This window comes from Lepisma saccharinum, chromosome 19, assembly GCF_977018435.1.
Source record: "Lepisma saccharinum chromosome 19, izLepSacc3.1, whole genome shotgun sequence".
Classification (NCBI taxonomy): Eukaryota; Metazoa; Arthropoda; class Insecta; order Zygentoma; family Lepismatidae; genus Lepisma; species Lepisma saccharinum.
Window position 1 is genome coordinate 54,177,037 of NC_139247.1, and position 21,235 is coordinate 54,198,271.

Genomic DNA, 21,235 nt, shown 5'->3' on the forward strand with positions numbered 1-21,235 from the left:
GTGGTGTGCCTGTCCGCTATCAATGTTTAGATCATGTGGGAAGTGCATTATGGCATGCGTTTCCTTGATTTTAGTGTCTACGAGTGTGTGGGCAGTGTGCTTGACTTGTACCTTTTGCATTTTATGGCTATTGTATTTGATGTGTTTAGGAAGACCAGTAGTGCACTGGGCTTTTTTTTTTGCATCTGTTAGGTGTTGTTGGATTCTTCCATTGATAGATCTGATGGACCTGCCGATGTAATGTGCCTTGCACTTGCACTCTGCGTCATATACACCTGGGTTATCAAGGGGGAGAGTTCCAACGGAGATGGTGGCAGTGACCACTGAAATTAAAACGAGGTGCATTCAAGTTCTAAGGTCTCCTAATTTTTTATTCATTAATAGAAGCAGTTATAAACGTGAGAGTTGTTTGAGAAGAAGCATCAATTCTTGAAGGTTGACGAGGCCAGATGACAGAACGATACGGCCCATAGGAAGCTAGTGGTGCTATCTAACGACGGACATGTTTTTGATACTGGAAATGACACCATTTACATCGAAGGAACAGCATGTTATGTTGTTATCCATTTTCTTCACCTGCGTGGAGTGACACCCATCAATATTCATCTTAAATTCACTGAGACATGCTGTGGTGGTGTCACGGACCTGAGCAATGTGCGTTCGTGGGTCCGATAGTTCGAGGAATGTCGAACGTCGTATGAAAACAAATCAAAGGAGCCTCGCCATGAAACAGTCGCCAGTTACTCCATTGCCGAGAATAGGGATGTTTTGGGACAGCGAAGGCATTATACTAATGCATTGCGATCTTAAGGGCACAACAATGATGGGTACAAGCTATGAAACTGATTTGAGGACCAAGTTGCTTCCAGCATTGCGAAATAAACTGCCGGAAATGGCTGCAACTGTGTTCTTTCATCAGGGCAACGCTCCTCCTCATCGGGCGGATATTGTTCAGCCGCTCTTCATGGAATTACATGCTCCGTCCACATACTCCTCTGACCTTGCGCCAAGTGATTTTTTTTACCTTTTCCAATGCTGAAAGACTTTCTCCAGGGCTGCACATTTTCCTCTCGTGCTGCTATTGCATCGGCAATTTTCCAGTGGGCCAAGCAGACCCCCTAAAGAAGCGTTCGCGGCGGCCATGAAATCATGGTGTCGATGTTGCAAAAAGTGTGTATATCTAGAGGGAGACTGTTGAGAAGTAAATGAAGTTTCATCTCTGTTCTGTACGTGGTTTATATATATATATATATATATATATATATATATATATATATATATATATATATATATATATAAAAACCTTAGAACTTGAATGCACCACGTACAACAAAGAAGAAGAAAAAACAGTTTCGCAGATAAAGTGAGTACTAGTTTCTCCATATCTACAAGTGTTTATTAGTATTTTTTGAGGCTGGTATCTCATACTAGCTTCCTAGTATCGTCTCAAGCTAAAATATATTGGAAAATACATTAATAAAGGCTATATAAACCTTTCCTTAGTGCATCTCAACTAGGCATGTGAATGTTTGTTTACCTGAATTAATTTAGTGTGTAAATAGGTAGTTTAAATTATATACTCAACTATCTAGTTCAGTTGCTCAGTTAAGACATATTTCTGAATATTTTGACATGTGAACGGATATAATATAATATGTTTGCATTATCAGACCTAAAAATATACCTTCGCGTTTTTAATTTACAGTTGTTGCATTCAACAGCTACGTCAACTCTTGTGAATTTCAACATCTATACATAAGAAAAATATTCTTACCTCCAGTACTCTCGCACTCATAGATTGCAACACACAAATTCACATATCTCTCTTCAGGGTCATCTTTTGAAGGACGGGTGAAAGATTTGCCATATTTGTATGCACAAGCTATCCTTCCACTGTAAGCAGCACTAATATTCAAAGGCTGACCTGTAAATAATTTAAAATTACTGTGAAATTTTGAAATCTACAGCTGAAAAATAAGACTTTCTATACTCTATTGGGGGAAGGTTTAGTTGGTAAGGTGTCTGACTGCCACGTGGGAGACCTGGGTTCATTTCCCAGGGTGGGTGATACAAGGTTGGAATTTGTCCTACACTGTTCCTACATAAAGTGGCTCTGGGGAATTGGGGGTAAAGGCAGCCAGAGCATGGTGCTGATTACATCACCTAAAAAAATTACCAAAAATCAAGAATGTGTGGGTCCCTACCGCTACATCACTTGTATATTTGCATTCATGGTACAGTGCAATGTGCACACAAAACTTTACCTTTAAGACAGATCTATTTGAATATTTCCCGAGATGGTAAAATAATTCTTCTGAATGTTACTATAAACATGGTTAATCCAATAAAAATAAAACAGTCAGACAGACACGTTTACCAAATACACTATAAAACTGCTAAAAATAAGCAATACAAAATTCGATTTAAAACTGTATAATAGGCTACACTTTTCAGAAGGTGTATAAAAAGAGACAACACCTGTCTTGCACAGTTAAATTTACTTGGATGCCATTAATTTTAAAAAAAATACACAGTAAAAAGCAGACGAGATTGAATAATTGTGTTATTTTACTTCACTTTTCTGCCACTTTTAGCTGCTCGTGAATATGAGGATGAGTGTTGATATGATGAAATTGATGAAGGGACTCGCAAAGAATCAAGCTAGGATTCGAACCCAGAACCCCTGGTGTTCCAGCACATTCTGATAACCACTCTGCCACAGAGGACGGCTAAAAGGCAAAAGAGAGTCTTGTTCATAATTCAATACTTTTTACACTTTTGTGGAAATAATTGGCAAAGGAAGCTCTTTTCTAGGAGAAAAAATAACATTCCATTCTAATTGCTACTAACCTGCTATATCTATAGCTGAAATATGATCCTTGCTTATCATATCCCACTCGCACCATTCGTATTTCCAGTATTTCTTTTGCTCAGTTGTCTTCGTCACTTTACACTTCCAAAATCTTGAAAGAAATTATAAGAAGCTGTAATTTCCAAGCTCACTACTGTACCAACAAAAGTTAATGCCATTTGCGATAAAAGAGGGACTTTCAACATCAGTAGGACACATGAAATGATCAAAGAACATCATGCTGTACCAAACAAAATGTTCATGTTAATGCAAATATGTTATTAACAATACAGTTTATTTTTGGTCCAGTTCTAGTTCTTGACACATTAAAAAAAAGTTATTATGAGGAGATTATTAGTGAAACAGGTCAGATCATTCATTAAAAAAAATGTCTAGACGTGAAGTACTAAAATAAAAAATAAAAAAAACTGCAAACCTGCAAATGGTTTAAGACTGTTTACTGTTGCCATATAGAGTTGATCGTATGCGTTTATGGTTCGGACACTATTTAAAAAATCCAGATATTAACATTGTTGTAATTCACTGAGCAGACATGAATTTGGATAAAAAACTACTGCTTTGACATAGTTTCATATATTGTGTCAAATAAAAAAAATCTAATTTGCAGTACACCTTCAAATGAAAAAATAAAATACGACCTAGTAAAAATCAACAGAGGTGCGTGCAATGACTCAATAGCTTACATGCTAATGCACACAAACCACAAATTTTATATGCATACAAACATTGGAGACTAGACTATGGTATATCATAATCTCTCTTTCATATGGTTCTTGTCAATACTTCACAGTGGTATTGTGCTAATATGTAATTATTCATATTTACATGTTATAATCTGCAGTAAGAAATGCTACAAGCGTAGGATGAATACGCTATTACATCAGGAATGAAATGAAATTTTGAGAATGATACTGTGTTAAATAAGGCTCAGCAAATATGTTTGTTACTATATTCACATCAGAACTCTTCCTAACATAATTGTTTCAATTTACTCAGCAAATTATACATTTTTTTACAACATTCTTATATTAGTTTATGCAATAATCACAATAGCAACACAAGAAGTCGAAATTCGGCTATAGTATTTTGATGCGAAATTACTTAACGTAGTAACGTTTTGCACATTTTAATGCACATTCAGACTTAAACCAATTCTAATATCAATACATATGATTTTAGCACTAGAATGCTCGGCAGAAGATTGTAAACCCCATAAAAATCTCCTGCAACATTAAATCTGTACCAAGTAACACATGTGAGTAATAACTGTAATGAATGCTGACCTGTTATATTCAAAACCAGAACCATTTTGAGGATGACTATCTGGTATGATGCTACTCATACCTGTTCTTTCATTTACTACTTTTAACATTGATATATTCTAATTGCAATGTACATGCTAAAATACCAAAATGTAAGGAAAAGAAAAAGGTACAATCACACAAAACTAAGAATTGGATAGTATTCATCCCAAAAGCAACTCATATGCTGTACTGCTTAGAACTTCGATACTTACTAAAATAAGATTATCCTCTTAGCTATCCACAACAGAAAAAACAGGTATCAGTTACCATGTTATATTACCTGTTCCCGTTTTTCATTACCTGTCCTGGCAGCATAGTAAAGTAGTACTGATGAAACAAAATGTACACTTCATGATGAAGTGCGGAAAACACAGTTGAAAAATCACACTTAAAGCTCTGTATTTTTGTTGCTTAGTTTAACTTATTTGAAATAAACTAATTCCAAAGTCTCACTGCCTTCATTGTTTAAGATGATGGGATGCAGGTTGTAATGAATCAACCTGCTATGTATCAATCACATTGATACTTTATTCACAATCATCTTGATTGATTGATTGATTTTACTTAATTTTTCTGCCACTCTTCGCTAATGGTGAAGATAAGGAGGGGTGGGGAAGGTTGATCAGGGTGGCCTACTAAAGGCCAAGATAAAATTCAAGTAGAATTCCAGATTTTCACGGTGAAATTTCTAAAATTTCAAGACTAAAAATGGAATGACACACAAATATATATATTTTTTTTACAATTTTGATCATATTTAGTACATAACATCATAAAGTTTTCGGCTGTTTCCAGCACATCTACACAAACTCAAATATGATCTTGTTATGCTTTTAAAAGTATATTATGCAAGATGAAGAAAATAATGTATTACACAATCATGTAAATTCGTTTAAAAAGAAATATTTAACTAGCCAGATTAAGAATTATTTCCCTATTGTAGTACAAATTATATTCCCTTTCCTGTTAAGTAACTATTATGTCCTAAAGAAACAGGGTTCCCTTCATAAGTTTGAAACTTGTATTAAATTACAGTGTGGTTGACAAAAATTGTGGCGAGTTCCTTCCTCTCACCAACATAAACATAAAAATAAATCTTTGTATATAACTTTGCTTGCATCATCTATCGGTCTACATTAACATTAGTAAACGTCAGCATTTTTCACATAAAATTCACCCAGTGCCAATAATTCCCTCATAATTTGGAAATCTCACACTGCCACTTGGCTGTGCTGCTGTTATCAAACCATCACCACCCATTGACCACAGACAAGACACACAATGCAATTCATAACCACCAAGCACCAGAAGGCCCAACTCATACCAGACAATTGTAAAGATAGCATCAATCCGATTCAGTCTGCATCCCAGACATCATACACAATGAAGTCAGCGATCATTTGAATCAGTAACAAGCTATCCCACCATGTTCTGGCTTCTTTTACCCTTCCATACATGGCCCCACAGGCTGGGTAAATTCCACAGCCACTCATGAAGGGACATTCCCATCAGAAATCATATACCCCAGGAATCTAACCTGTGTCTCCCGCATAGCAACTAGACACCTTCATAGGATTCATGTAAATTAAACTATGCAAGGGCTTTTCAAGTAGAAAGTACATTGCCTATCTAAATGAGTGCAGAAACATTGCTTAATATTTGCACCTAGTGAGTTGAATGGACATGTACCTGAAAAGTATTATTAATAGAAGCTTAATAAAGGGTGTCTCAGAAATATTTCCGGTCTTGAGCAATTCGCACATTACGGAGAAAGGAGATAAATCGCAAACGCTTGGCAACATTGTTAATATTTAGTTGCCATGGAGTATTTTAGAGGGCAGCAACGTGCTTTTTGTGTTCATGCATTTTATAAAAATAATGATTCTTATGATGTGCGTCATTCGTACCGGCATCATTATAACCTGGCAGGAATGAGAGACGTCCCAAGTGCAAATTTAATGAAATATTGGGTGAGAAAGTTTGAAAACACTGGAAGCACTATGACGAGTAAACCGCCGGGATGTCCAAGGTCATCAAGACTGAACAGAAACACTGACCGTGTGCACCAGTCTGTTAGTGAGGATCCTCGCCAATCGTTAAGAGTGTGTGCAGCTTCTTTAAATTTGCACAAGTAGACAGTTATCACATTATTCGCAAGGATATGTATTTCCACCCATACAAAATTATTACTACGCAAGAATTAAAACCACAAGATCCTGCCAATCTATTATAGTTCTGTAGAAGAATGAGAGATCGCTTCAATGGTTACAGCAACATATGGTTTTCTGATGAATCATATTCTCACATAAACGGGCATGTTAATAAACAGAACTGCTGATACTGGGCAGAGGAAAACCCCAAAAACCTTCATGAGACACCATTACATTTACCTACACACCAATGCCACAAAATTTGAGAGAATTGAAGCAAAGAATTACAGATGAAATCAATGCTATTCCTTATGCATTGCTTCGGCAAGTGATCGAAAACTTTCAAGAATAATTGAATGTGAAAACATGAACGATCACCATTTGTCCAATACTCTTTTTCACAAATAAAAATTGAATGTTTTAGCTTTCTTTTGGTAAAAAATGTATCTTTATACAAAAAATGTAAGTATTTATTTTAATAGTTTTAAAAACGAAAATATTTCTGAAACACACCTTACTAGTTAAATTAACAGAAAAATATGAAAATATAAAATGTACTTGAAAAACTTAATGCTATGAGCATGTATCAATATTTTCCTCTAACAAATATTAACCATTTCTGTTAATGTAACTATAAGATACCAACATACTTTAATATTAATATTGGTAACAATAACTACAAAAATTAAATGTTTGTAGGTTGGTATATGATGTCACAATGATTTATTTGGTTTACTTTACTTTGCTTTTCGGCAACTTTTAGATAATTGAGAAGATGAGGATGAGAGATGATGTAATGAAATTGATGAAGAAACACAAACACACAGGCCGGGATTCGTACCTGGGACCCCTGGCATCACAGCGCACTCCACCATGGAGGTTGGCAATAGAGCCACAGTATAACTATTAATTAATATCAATGTAACCTGTTCTTATGCTCACAATCTTGTGGGAAAAATTAATCAAAGACTGAAGGACTAAAAAAGAGTAGGGGTGGGCCGATATGAAATTTTAGCTGATACCGATAAAAGTACTGATATAAAATTTACCGATATTCTACTGATCCGATATAAAATTAGAAACGATCCTTGGAGAACCTGAAAGGTTCATTGACCTCCTTAATACATGTGTGTTTCAAGGTGACTGCAGTGCAAAAGAAACTGCATTGTAACTGGTGCACATTCTCCACAATGGACAGTTCTTTTTAATTTCCGATCTAGCCTTCTTTATAAAAAAAACTGCATTCCTGACTCTAGTTTTCGACGACGGGATTCGAAAATTTATCTGGCAGAGTAAATGTTCAGCATCTACTTCGTGATTAACAACTTCCATAAGAATACTATTTCCTGTAACGTTCGTCTATGACGAGCTTTACAGACGCTAGACAAAACACTGGCGCCAGCTGCATCGTAAAAACAAGACCGGCTGGAAGTTCGAGCAACAGGTGGCGGAAGAGAAAAATCCCAGCATTTTAAAGATAACGCAACTGTCGAAGACGGAACTTTTAACAGCAGTGTAAAGAAGAAAGAAATGACCCTTGCTTTAGGTTTTACCATGCAACAGACAATAATACGGGTAATATTTCCTATGCAGACAACAGCATAAAAAAAAGACCTGAATTCTGCAATTATCAACATTGCCGTGCACACCAGTGGCGGAGAATAAGCTGGAAAAAAGGGGGAGGGTTAATTTATTTATTTTTACTGTTTTTCGTTTTCAAGAATATATGCAGAACTGGTTGCTCCATTTTAGACGTCAAAGGAAAGGAAGAGGGCTGGGTTCACTTCCACCCTCGCCTGTAATCAGCCCGTGTGCAAGAAAACCACCCCTCCCCCCCTTTGACAGGAAAAAAAGGGAGAAGTCAGTCAGCCAAAGGAACACTTTTTTGGCAGATATTACGACACAATTAGGAAAACGTATGAAGTGGGAAACGGGAGTTATGATGCACGTAAGATCGAAGTAAACTTTTGTGGAAACCTGGATGACAACGCATTAAGCGGGTTGACGATCTTTAGTTCGCCTATGTAGCTTTGATTATCTCTAACAGTTTCGCTTTTTTATGAAGTCTTGCAGGGAACAAAGAACACATTTTGAATGAAAGCGGTTACTGGAAGTTGTCGGCTACAAGGCCGAGAGTTGCTCACTCACGGGAACCTACCGAAATCTAGGTCAGAGCTGGACAGATGGGCCAGACTTCCAGGCGCCACGCATCTGTATTTTGGAACATTCCTGCGATCTTATCTCTCAAGGTGGTGTATTTATCGATGAAAGAGCTTGACCTGCCATACACATTGGCAAAGACTGCAAGTCCAGTAGTCATTTCGGGCTGCTCCCCCCTCCTCACGTGCGAGTTTTCAGCAGCTCTTAGGACAAGGTCGATTTAAAATAACATCCAAGCACATTCGATCTTCTCTTCTCGCGTATCCACGAGAAAGCGTGGCAAAACAAGCCTGGCATGTTGGGTAGCGGCTGTCGGGTGCGGGGTAACATTGATGCACTTGAGGGAGGGGAGGGCAAAGGTCAAGTGCTATTGGATATCACTGAAGCATGGTGTGGTGGTGTCTATTTTTAGTTCAGACCCAATTGTGAGTGGTAGAGCACTCGTGAAGGGAATGAGTGGGGGAAAAAATGCATTTTTCGGCCGATTTCCTTCAATTTTTCAACTTGTTTTTCAAATTTTTCAACTTTTTTCTAAATTTTTCACGGTTCCCGGGAAAAGGGTCGTTATTTCGAGGGGGTCGTTATACACGGGGTCGTAGAATCGAGAGGAGTTGACTGTATTTAGACATTTACTTGTTTAGAAAGTAGGGCATGGCGATTATGCATAAAAATTACAACAAAATGGCAGAATTTTGCACTAAATTATCAGATATTTCTCGATAAAATAATCGGTAATTTTACAGATAAAACATCACAGTGTGAAGTAATATTTAATGTTTACGATGGGGAAAACATGCCATCAAGATACCAAGTTTTAAAATGCTGTACATCCCGTGCAGTATTGCTAGGTAGGACAATTTTATGCACGAAGAGAAGCAAAAATGAGAAATGTATGCATAAGTCAGGGATGGCTTCATAGCTAGGTGGTTACAGCAATGGTAAACTATGCTACAGACCAGTAGTTCAGACGTAGTTCTTTATGTATGTGTGGACCAAGATTTAATATACAATTTTGCCAAAGTATTCATGCTCCAGCACATTTACATTTTACAATTTGGATGTATTTATTAATAGGTGACTTAAATTATACCAAGACATCTTCTCTTAACTACAACATAAGACAATGAGAAAAGTTCCTCAAGATATAACTTCAACATTTGGAAAATTGGAAACATAGCATGCAAAAGAAATTCCACACACACTAGAACAAGTAAGATACACCCACATATCTGCACATCTAATCCTTTTACTGTGAATATGTTGTTATGTTTATTGTGAAATACACATGTAAGCTGACAAATTTACTTTAAAATAATGAAGACTGAAGAAAATAAATGTTGTGGAACCACAGAATTTTTACATAGTATACAAACATTACATAATGCCTTGAAAATATTGCCTTTTACAGAAACCGTATAAACTGTAAGAATTTCAGCACACTTTTCACAATTCCATGATAATTCATAATTGGGAAGTAAGAGACGCGGTACTATATAAATACGGAGAAACTAGTACTCACTTTTATCCACGAAGCTGTTTTTTTTTTCGATTAATTTCAGTGGCCACTGCCACCATCCTCGTTGGAACTTGCTGTACTGTTGCTTGGCATGCGTCTTTTGTTTGTAGTTCTCTGGCTGCCTCTAGGTGCGTGCACCACACTTGGATTCCCCTACTACAACAGTTATTGCCCGGAAATAGCAGACAACACAGACTCAGACGCATAGTTAACAACAGCGCACCTAGCGGCAACCAGAGAACTACAAACAGAAGACTCACGCCAAGCAACAGTACAGCAAGTTACAACGAGGATGGTGGCAGTGACTACTGAAATTAATAGAGAAAGAAAAAAACAGCTTTGCGGATAAAAGTGAGTACTAGTTTCTCCGTATTCATCCATAACAATGTTAAATTCCTTCAGACTACATTTTGATATCAACAAAATTGAAAACCCAGCCTGCAAATATCAAATAAACACTACATCTACAGACATACAAACATTAAACACAATACAGACATTAATGTATGATGGCAGGACTGAAAAATTTTCAGTGCTCCCAACCACAGGGGTCTTTGCAAGCTGCAAACTTCTTAATTACGATGAAAAAGTTAGTCCATAATTCCAATTAGACATTTTCGATTGTCTTTTGTTTACTTTTATCCTGAATTACTGATCCATTATGCTTTTGAGTAATAAATTTGGTAATTTTTATACACATAAAAGACAATCAATAATGCCTACTCTAATACATTAATTAAAATGTAGTAATACCTAAACATTTCTGCACCTTTGGAAAATTTATGATACACTAGTTATTGGTTGGTAAGCACTGATGTAACAAATGTTCTTTGACCATATTCTCTACAAGTAATTCTGCTTCCAAACCATACAAAAATATGTTTGCTAGGATAGAAACTCACCTCACTGTACTGTCAGAGCAAGCTGTCACTATTATATATGGCGCAAAGCATGCTGGGTAGATTGAAGCAGAGCTAAGATGGCCAGCAGCAGGTGAAGCATGAATTACTTCCACGTCTTCTTCCAATGGAAGCTGCTGAGTACATACCTGCAACATACAGGAAAAAGATGCAATACATTTTACAATTAACAAGTCAGTATTTATCACTGTTCAGAGAATCTATAATAGTCCGGTGGATGAGCAAAGGAAAAAACTGAATTGTGACATATACTGTATTTTGCCTTGTGCAATAAAATGTAATTTACTCGCTATTTAAGGTTATAAATAGGGCCCGGGACTTTATGTTATAACTAGAGCCCGGATTTCTATGCAAAATGCATGTTTCATGTAGCATGCAAAAACTTATGGAAAATATTTTTTTCTTTCCGACGAACTTGTAAAGAGTCTTTTGAGACGCATATGATAGCGCATATAAGTGCATATTTTGAGTGAATTTTGTTTTGCCTGCATATTTCTTCATCTTTGCAGGATAAGGCATATTTCGAATTTTATTGCTACATGCTAGCATATTTCATAGTCTATCAAGAGATAATAGCGTTGAGTTTGTTGCCCACAATAGTTGGTAAATTCACTTTCGACTGCACGGCGATAACCGAATGGCGAACATACCATTTTAATATACAATATACACTATAATTTTTAAAGTTTTTTTTCAGCATTTTATGTAGCGCTTTCTAAACAACAGTGATCTAGCACCTTCTGATGCTTTTACAACTGTCAACTAGTGCGAAGCCTTTCTCGCGACTTGGCAACTATGTGGAAAGGGTTTCTGTTGTCAGTATCAAAGGAGTTCACGAACATGAAACTGCTTACTATCCCGTCCACTATTTCAACATCTGAATGCACAGTAAGTGATACATTCTATGTAGATCTGTGTTCTGCGTTTGTGAGTGCTAATATTCCTTTGTGGAAACTGAGCAATGCCCATCTACGAGGTTTCCTTGAAAAGTACACGGGAAAGAAGGTGCCAGATGAATCAACGCTACGTAAAAACTATGTGCCTGTTTGTTTTAAAGAGGTCATGGGAGAAATTCTGGAAGCGTTGAAGCACGAGAAAATATGGGTGTCTATCGATGAGACTATTGACGCGGCAGGACGTTGTGTTTGCAATGCTGTTGTTGGTGCAATGAAGGCGAGTGGTAAACCCTACTTACTGAATATCGAGGTGTTTGAGAAAGTGAATCATTCCACAATTGCCAAATTCTTTAACGGTTCGTTAACTTTGTTGTGGCCAGATCACATCGAGTATGACAATGTGCTACTGTTTGTTACTGACGCGGCCCCGTACATTGTCAAAGCAGCATCTGGTTTGAAAGTGTTGTATCCTAAATTAGTCCATCTGACTTGTTTTTTACACGGTCTTCATCGCGTTGCAGAAATAATCAGATACCAATACCCGGAAGTAGACGCACTTGTATCAAATGTAAAGAAAGTATTTGTGAAAGCTCCTTCGCGAGTACGTCTCTTTCGCGAACTGGCGAAAAATGTTCCGTTACCTCCGCAACCGGTATTAACACGATGGGGCTCGTGGCTAGAAGCTGTGTCGTATTATGCAGAAAATTTCAATGAAGTGAAGGCAGTCATAGACTCCCTAAAACCAGAAGACGCAGCCGCTATTTGTGTGTCACAGAAATGTTTCTCTAGAAGTGGCATTGAGAACGAAATTAAGTACATACACAACCACTTCTCGAGTATACCTGCAATTATTTCACAGTTAGAGTCCCGTAATAATCCTTTGCAGCATTCACTCTCCTTGTTGGGCGAAGTATCGCAAACTTTGTCCAGTGAAACTCACGGTGTCGCCAAAATAGTGTCAGAAAAACTTCGCCAAGTATTAGACAAAAATCCCAGGTACAGAACAACCTGTGACATTGCAAATGTACTGAATGATGAAAATGTGCACTTGGAAGAGGACCTAACACAGGAGGAAGTTTGGTGTTTCTCACATGCACCAGTGACTTCTGCTGATGTAGCTAGAAAGGAACTTCTCGATCTACAAAACGTTTCTCACTGATAAACGCAGAGGGTTTACAGAAGAAAACCTAAGGAAGACGTTCATAGTTCATTGCAACAGAGGTCATTAAGTATAACGTTTGGAAAAAAAATAATTGTTCATGCATATCTTAGTGCATATTTTTGATATTTTTCGTGCATATTTGCATGCATATTTTGCTGTTTGTTTGTGCATGGAAATCCGGGCTCTAGTTATAACATATTTATTATTTGGTATCAGATCGGACACTGGGGTTAGATCTTTACATATTTGATAAAAATCAGTCGAAATAGACAAACTTGATAAGGCATATTTTGACATATTTTACCAATTTCGTGTTTTTACAACATATTTCTTCAATACCCCCTTTTTTATAGCGAGCTGCCAATTATGCTTTACTTTCCACAAAGGTGTAAATCTGACATAATAGCAAATAACATTTTGGAAAATTGCAGCAAACCTCACAATATATTGTCAGTATTTTCCCAGTACATTATATGGTTAAAGGGATTCTGACTTCATTTAATACCCCACCGCCTCCGTAGTCGATCGTCCCTCGAAGATACTGACATCCCGTATAATGAGACATTCGAAAGTACTGTTGTGCATATTTTTGGCTTTACTGGGGATACTACTGAATTTTTCTGACATATTTTTCCATTTTTATAACATAATTACATACATATTTTAAAGTTTTATAGGACATAAAGTCCCGGGCGGGCCCTAGTTATAAACAAATATATTCCTTGGCGCTTGAAGCATCAGATCCAATGAAGTTAAAGAAAATAGCAACCAGTACTGGGAATTAAGATACCATATTTACTCATGTATAATGCGCACTTTTTTCCAAAATTTTAGCTCCCAAAATCTGTGGTGCATATTACGCATGGAATAATTTGGACAGCCAACATGAAACCACGCATGTTTTCACTATGTAACTGCATCTAACATGTATATATATTAGGGATGTGCCGATATGAAATTTTGGCCGATACCGATACAGTACCAATATAAAATTTACCGATACCGATAACCGATATTCTACCGATCCGACATAAAATTAGAAATGGTCCTTGAAGACCCTGAAATTTTCACTGATCTCCGTAATAAATGTGTGTTTCGAGCTGAATGCAATGCAAAAGAAGTTGAATATTTAGACATTTACTTTTTCAGAAAGTAGGGCATAGAGATTATCCATAAAAATTACAACAAAATGGCAGAATTTTGGACTAAATTATAAGATATTTATAGATATATCGGATCGGTAAAATAATCGGTAATTTTACCGATAAACCGATACACCGATATGCCTATATCGGCCGATACCGATAGAGTACCGATTAATCGGTCCCATCCCTAATATATATCAACAGGAGCAAATACAAATTGCCAGGTTGTATTTTTTAGTAAATTTAAAAAAAAAAACAATAAAAAACACTAAAAGTGAAATGGCCATTTCCCTACAACTAAGAAAGCCATTTCTTGAACCTGGATATGTTTGTTGTTTTTCACCATCAGTAACCGGTGTGCACATTATACAAGCGTAAAAACAGTAATTTAGTGTCAGTTCAAAGATGACTAAACTGCGCACATTCTAGGATCAACAGCATCATACAAAATGACCTTTCAATGTTAATATGGTGAATAAAATCCTAAATTTGGTTTAAAAACAATGCTTATTACTAGACCTTGGATTTTAGATTTTTAACCTATTTTTTCCTTTACATGTATGTAAGAATTAATAAGTTACGTCAGCGTTTCGTTAAAAAAACGAAACAACTGATGAAGTTTTATAGTGCCTAAAAAAACTATTTTGCTTGTCAGAACCTAGCCTTTTTTTTAGCATTTTATATAATTTAAAAGGTTTTTACACAATTTCTATGTCACACAGAGGTATTTGCTTTGTTTCATCATGAAAAAATTCAATGACGAACGTGTTTGAAACGTATTCTCTGTCGATTTCCCTTCCTCCAAGTCCATGATGATTTTTCAATCTAAACAAAGCAAAATGTCTGGTGCCACTGTTACCTGTACAATCCAAAGTGGTCTGATCTGTGTGGTTTTGCTCACTTTCGCGTCACTTCGGTGCTTTGTGGCATTCACGCCTTGCAAACTAACATGTTTGCACCACTTGACTATATTTTTGTTGAAACATTATTTTCAGCATATAAGATGATCCTCACAGACAAAATTGAGGAGTTGGACTGTGGGTAACAGGAAAAAATATTTTTGCCTAACTATACGGCGAAGAGTGGATTTTAATAGCAAATTTCCAATGGTAAGTTCTGCCATCGCCATAGGGTTAGGCAACACACATAACGTTATGCAAGGTAGTGCGTATTTCAGGATATAGGTGTCCCATTTTCATTGCTGGTAACTATAATCAGCATTTTTCAAGAATTTTCAACTATTTTAAGTTTTTTGAGCCTACTTCAAGATTTTTCGAGCCTAACTTAAGATTTCTAAGAACCTATTTTAGGATTTTTAGATCCCATTTTAGGGAACTTAAAAGCACACTTTTTAGGACCTACAAATCCGAGGTTTACTTATTACACAAAACAAACATTTTCCATCTAATAGCACATTTTATGCACTTATTGGAGTATTAGCTTTATTCCTATGTAACGATCCCCTCAAATTTTTACAGAGCCAAATAATCAATTGTCCTTGATTTGATTTTGCATAACTCACAGGTGTTAGTAAATAAACTCTCAATTTCATGATTAAGAGTTTATTTTGCATCTTTCTGTTAATTTCACATCATTTTGCGACAAAACATGGCAGAAAAATGTTCTTCACATCTTTCAAAAACCTTAAGAATGAACATCACAGCATGTTATTTTACATTCCACATTTACGTCAAAAATGACATATGCATGCCCCTACTAATTGTTTATTTCTGGCAAAACACAAGCCTAATTATCATGGAAATTATGCAAAATTTGAACTGCCTTTTTATTTTACACAATTTTTGCGTGAGAAAACTTGTGATTACTAGAGGCACATATTTTTGGTAAATAAAAAAGCAAAATTTCAGTACAAAAACTGAGTCAATTTCGGGTTCAAAAGCGGTAAATAAAATAAAATATCGGTGCTATAGCGGTGAAAAATTGGATGAAAAGTGGTATATAAAAAGACATTTTGGTTTTAAAATTGTGAATATAATCCTAAATTTGATTCAAAAACTACACTTATTCCACAGAATTAACATTTCACTTCTAAAATCACATTTATGTAGTTATCAGAGTAATAAGTTTATTTCTGTGTAAAGGAGTCCATTTTTGCTTCTCCAATATTAACAGCAGAATTAATCAATTTTCTGGGAATTGCATAACTCTCAGGATAATTCAGACCTTAGAAGGTGTCCCGTTGGTGAATAAACCCTAAATTCCGTGTTTAAGAGTTAATTTTGCTTTTTGCAGTTCATTTCGCATTATTTCGTGACAAAACATGGTCATAAAATGCATCTCACACCTTTCAAAAACATGAAAAATTAACACTACAATCTGTTTTTTCAAATTTCGTTTTTTCGTCAAAAACGAAATATGCATGCCCCTAGTGATTACGTAACATGTACTTTAATATTCTGATGTAATTCTTGAATATTTTCAAACAAAATTACTTGTGTAAATTGTTGCATATAATTGCGAGTGGAATAGAACACTAATATTAATCAGTATTTTTAACAACTTTTAATTATTACAATTTTCAAGCAATGGTATCGGTGGGGATTGGGAAGAGTTTGCAGATTGTTTCAGTCCTACAATACCACACACTAATTTTAATATACATATATCTTTACCTTGGTTGTACTTATCACAACATGTGAAGATGGTAATGAATTTTGGGGTTCTTTTTCCAACATAGGAGTATTACTTCTTGATTCGTCACCCTCCTGAACTAAATTACTATCTGGCACATACATCATGCTTTCTGTTAAGTCTGAAATAAAGAAAATTCATATAAATGAATGTGATGTTTCATGCAATTCCAGGGTGTTCGGGAAAAGCACTTAAGTCACTTCTATTGCTTTCATTTAAGCCACGCTGAATCAATTATACAGTGTGTTTCAAAAGTCACGCAACCTGAACTTTCAAAATTACTATCATGAAAACTGTAAGAGATATTTACACCGGGTTCTCTGCAATATCAAGTCTCGTCCATTTTGATATTTTTCAATGCTTAACATTATCGCTTTACTCCATACATAAAACCAGATAAATTAATAACTGCCGGAAAGCAGCGCGTTAATTTTTTTTTCCAGAAATGCACTTTTGAGTGAGAAAAAGATATAAGAAATTATCAAAGGGACATAATTAGTGAATCTTGAGTGAATCGTAGGCAGTTTTATGGATACCCTGAATTCTCTTTACTCCGCATTTATGAATCACCCTTACAATTTCGAAACAAGCTCAGTCAGCTCCATTGGAATGGCAGGGTTGCCAGGTACACTTAAAAGTCAAATTTCGATGCAAATTTAAAATTTTGATTTTTCATGCAAATGTAGGGCCAATATTTAAGCACATGTTGCATGCGTCTGTTGACAAAATTTCGACCTGCAAGTGTTGCCAGCTACGAAGATATGTCCCAAAAATTGCACTTTTTCACTCATCCCATAAAATCGCAAGTTATAAATCCATCAAATGCCGCACATGCTCAACATTGGTCGCAAATGACAGATTGAAATGGCATCAGTCATCAGACGTGCATGTATGGAAAAAATTTAACGCTGCCTTCCGCAAGTCACTAATTTATCTGATTTTCTGTATGGAGTAAAGTGATAATGTTTAGCATTGAAAAATATCTCAATGGATTAGGCTTTATAATGCAGAAAACTCAGTGTAAATATCTCATACGGTTTTCATGATATTAATTTTCAGTTTGGGTTGCGCCACTTTTGAAACAGTCTGTAGAAAATATTATAATTTTACATTGGGCATTTGTAAATATACTAAAGAATGATGATCCAAGATGTATAGCATGTCTGTAATGTTTTCTATTAAGAGAATGAACATAAATGTCTGCTGTTAAGTTGCATTTTTTTAAATAAGTGCTTTTTCTCGAACAGCCTAGAATTGTGAACAACACAAGCAATCATTTAAGTTATTTAGCCTAGCAAGATACGTGAAATGACCAATGGTACAGCCAATGTCAAGTATAATAGTAGGCAAATTGCCTATCACCATGTTCAGTCATTCAGTTTACAGGCGAGGGCTGCATCCCCTGAATTTCAATGAAAAAAACATAAAAATGTGGAGTTTGCCCCCTCTTCTCCAGCTACTTTGGGGAGAAAACCCGAACTTTTGCTTTTTTTTCGTTCGCACTTGCATCTTGTGTAGCTACTGAGAATCTATTTCTTCCCTGTTGACTTGGCTCTTTGTGGAAATATGTCCGGAAGGAAACGAATGTGCGTTAGGGAGATCGATGAGCTGTTATATGATACGTCTTTCACAGCCACTGCTCAGAACGATTATGGCTATGGCGAGGCCTTTCCTAACAGAGGAGGGAAGGGAGCCTTTGCAATCGTTTGTTTTGTCTATACTTCTGGATAGACTCACGCTTCTCGCCTCTGGCTATGGTCAAGCTTCATTGCATTTCTAACATAGAGGCGACAAAAAGCTGACACCGCGAAACCTCATCCAATCCCCCCTCTCCTTGACCCCCCCCCCCCCTCTGCCTCCACTTCAGCTGGATCACCAGGTCCAAACACAAAGAAGAATGTGTGCCTTATCAGTGCTAAATCACAGCGTTGGAAGCTTGGAGGAAAACAGCATCGTAAATATCAAGCATTTATTGTGTCTGTCAACTCAGGAGACGAAATACATGACATATTCCGAGAAAAAGGGGGGGGGGGAGGATTTTTGGAATTTTCGTAAACACGATTGCAAAACATGTTCCCGAACGAACTGTCAGTGTTTCAACCTCAATATACAAATATAAGTGTGGCAAACCCTCGATAATTGTATCTAAAGCTGTTTGTTGCACATCTGCAACGGCGGCGACAATGGACATATTTTTTTTGTTGCATATCTGCAACGGCGCGACAGACTTAGGGTTAAAAAAGAATCCCTCCGGCCTTTTGACAATCACATGTTAACAGTCAATTCACAAGGAAGACATTGACTGTTAATATGTGATCGGCAAAAGGGTGGAGGGATTCTTTTTTAATAAGTGTAACAGTGGGGTTTTAATATATTTTAATAGGAGGAAATTTTACATAATGTTTTTTTAAAAAAAGATACAGGTCAGTTGTAATGGAATCCCAATATTTTATCCTATTCATGTAAACCTAATCCTTGCCATTGCTATTGATGAAACTTCGTGGGCAACTGTGAAGCCGATAAACCGCCCTGAAGAAGGGGACAGTGATCGCTGAAACGTTGTCAATTACTCAACACATACTCACTGAACGTAAGTAAAAAATAATAAGTATTTTATTTTATTTATTGCCTACTGTTATCTTTGCAACTGATTGTACAGTCATGGACACTTCTGGGTGGTGCCCATTGTTACTAACTCAAAAACCTTCTCTAATTAGAAATAAGCATTAGAATAGCATGGCTTTTTGCTTCTTTGATATACAGGGCTATTCTAAATAATCTTCTCGATTTCAAAGTTTAATATCTCACGTTTTTTAGTCACAATGACATGCAAATTACTTGAAATGAAAGAAAAACTCAAAAAGTTTGTGTCTGGCAAAGCTGATGTTTAGTTACGCATTCTGCCGCTGGGTGACAGTAAATCAAGATGGCTGGAAACGAAGACAGGAGAGCATTTTGTGTCCTGGAATTTCATGTACAACAGTCAGTTATTTGTGTCCAACGAAGTTTTAGGATGAAGTTTGGGTTAGATTCACCAAGCGGTCACTCAATTCGGAAGTGGTATAGACAATTTAAAGAAAGTGGGTGTATCTGCAAGAGGAAATCAACAGGCCGGCCAGGAGTTAATGATGAAACAGTTGATCGGATGCATGCGACTTTTGTCAGAAGCCCCAAAAAATCAACGGTTCGTGCAAGCAGAGAATTGAACTTGAAGCAGACAACAGTGTGTAGGATTCTGCGAAAACGTTTGAAATTTCACCCTTACCGATTGCAAATGTTGCAGGCACTTAAACCTACTGACAAAGATAAGAGACTTGAGTTCTGCGTTGCTATGTAAAACCTTATGGAAAGAGATGGTTTCATTGAGTCTGTTGTCTTCAGTGATGAAGCCGCCTTTCGGGGAAAGTAAACAAACAAAATGTGAGGATTTGGGCTTTGGAAAATCCCCATGGTTACGAAGAACACGTCCGTGATTCCCCCAAGGTGAACATGTTTTGTACAGTTACCTGTAACAAGGTGTATGGCCCTATGTTCTTCGAGGAGGACACTGTAAACGGACTTTCCTACCTTCACATGCTGCAGACATGGCTCTTCCTGCAGCTGGAAGAGGACATGGAAAATTTTATTTGCCAGCAGGATGGGGCACCCCCACATTGGCACCGGGATGTCAGGAGGGAACTCAACAGAAGGTTACCAAATCAATGGATAGGACGAGCTAGTCGTTCAGGTTCTGCTTTCTTGGCCCCCCGTTCGCCAGATATCACCCTGTGACTTTTTTTTGTGGGGTTATGTTAAAAACCAAGTGTATGAGCCTCCCCTACCTAACAACTTACCTGAACTTTGAGTACGAATCCAAGAAGCAGTTATGTCCATTGACTCCGAGATGTTGGGAAGAGTGTGACAAGAATTTCACTATCGGCTTGATGTGTGCCGAATTACAAAAGACACTCATATCGAGCACCTTTGACGTGGAACATAACACGTATGTATGTAAAAAAAACTTTTTGAGTTTTTCTTTCATTTAAAATAATTTGCATGTCATTGTGACTAAATAAACGTGAGATATTAAACTTTGAAATCGGGAAGATCATTTAGAATAGCCCTGTATTTTAAAGTAGACTTTATACACAGAAATAATAATTGGGACTGGACCTGGATGTGTGGCTACATGTTTTACAAAGAGTTCGATTTATTGTTGACAAGAATTAATTGAAGTTACTGCTGCATAACATAATAAGTATATTACAAAATCATGTAGCAATTGAAGCTAATTTGATTACATTATGTAGGTATTAAAAAAAAAAAAAACATTGTGTAACAGGCCGTGAGAGCCAGTGCCTACTTACAGACTGTCAACCTCACTCCCACCAGAGGTAAACAGTCATCCAACCACTTATGAAGTGACATGTGATCAGCATGGTGAACCCCCAGTTGTTGTTGCGTTTCCATGACTGGGTT

At 36.7% G+C, this 21,235-nt stretch overlaps 1 protein-coding gene across 2 annotated transcripts in view; it reads right to left on the bottom strand.

Moving 5' to 3' along the window:
• Nucleotides 1-21,235, bottom strand: part of Rbcn-3A (rabconnectin-3 alpha) — a 164,161-nt gene that overhangs the window by 100,549 nt on the left and 42,377 nt on the right. For both annotated transcript variants that reach the window (XM_083140900.1, XM_083140899.1), the window contains exons 17-20: nucleotides 16,759-16,898; nucleotides 10,905-11,050; nucleotides 2,851-2,963; nucleotides 1,775-1,924 (exon numbers count right to left, since the gene is read on the bottom strand). In XM_083140900.1, coding sequence (XP_082997026.1) covers nucleotides 1,775-1,924; nucleotides 2,851-2,963; nucleotides 10,905-11,050; nucleotides 16,759-16,898 — 549 coding nt within the window. The remainder of the gene's footprint in view (nucleotides 1-1,774; nucleotides 1,925-2,850; nucleotides 2,964-10,904; nucleotides 11,051-16,758; nucleotides 16,899-21,235) is intronic.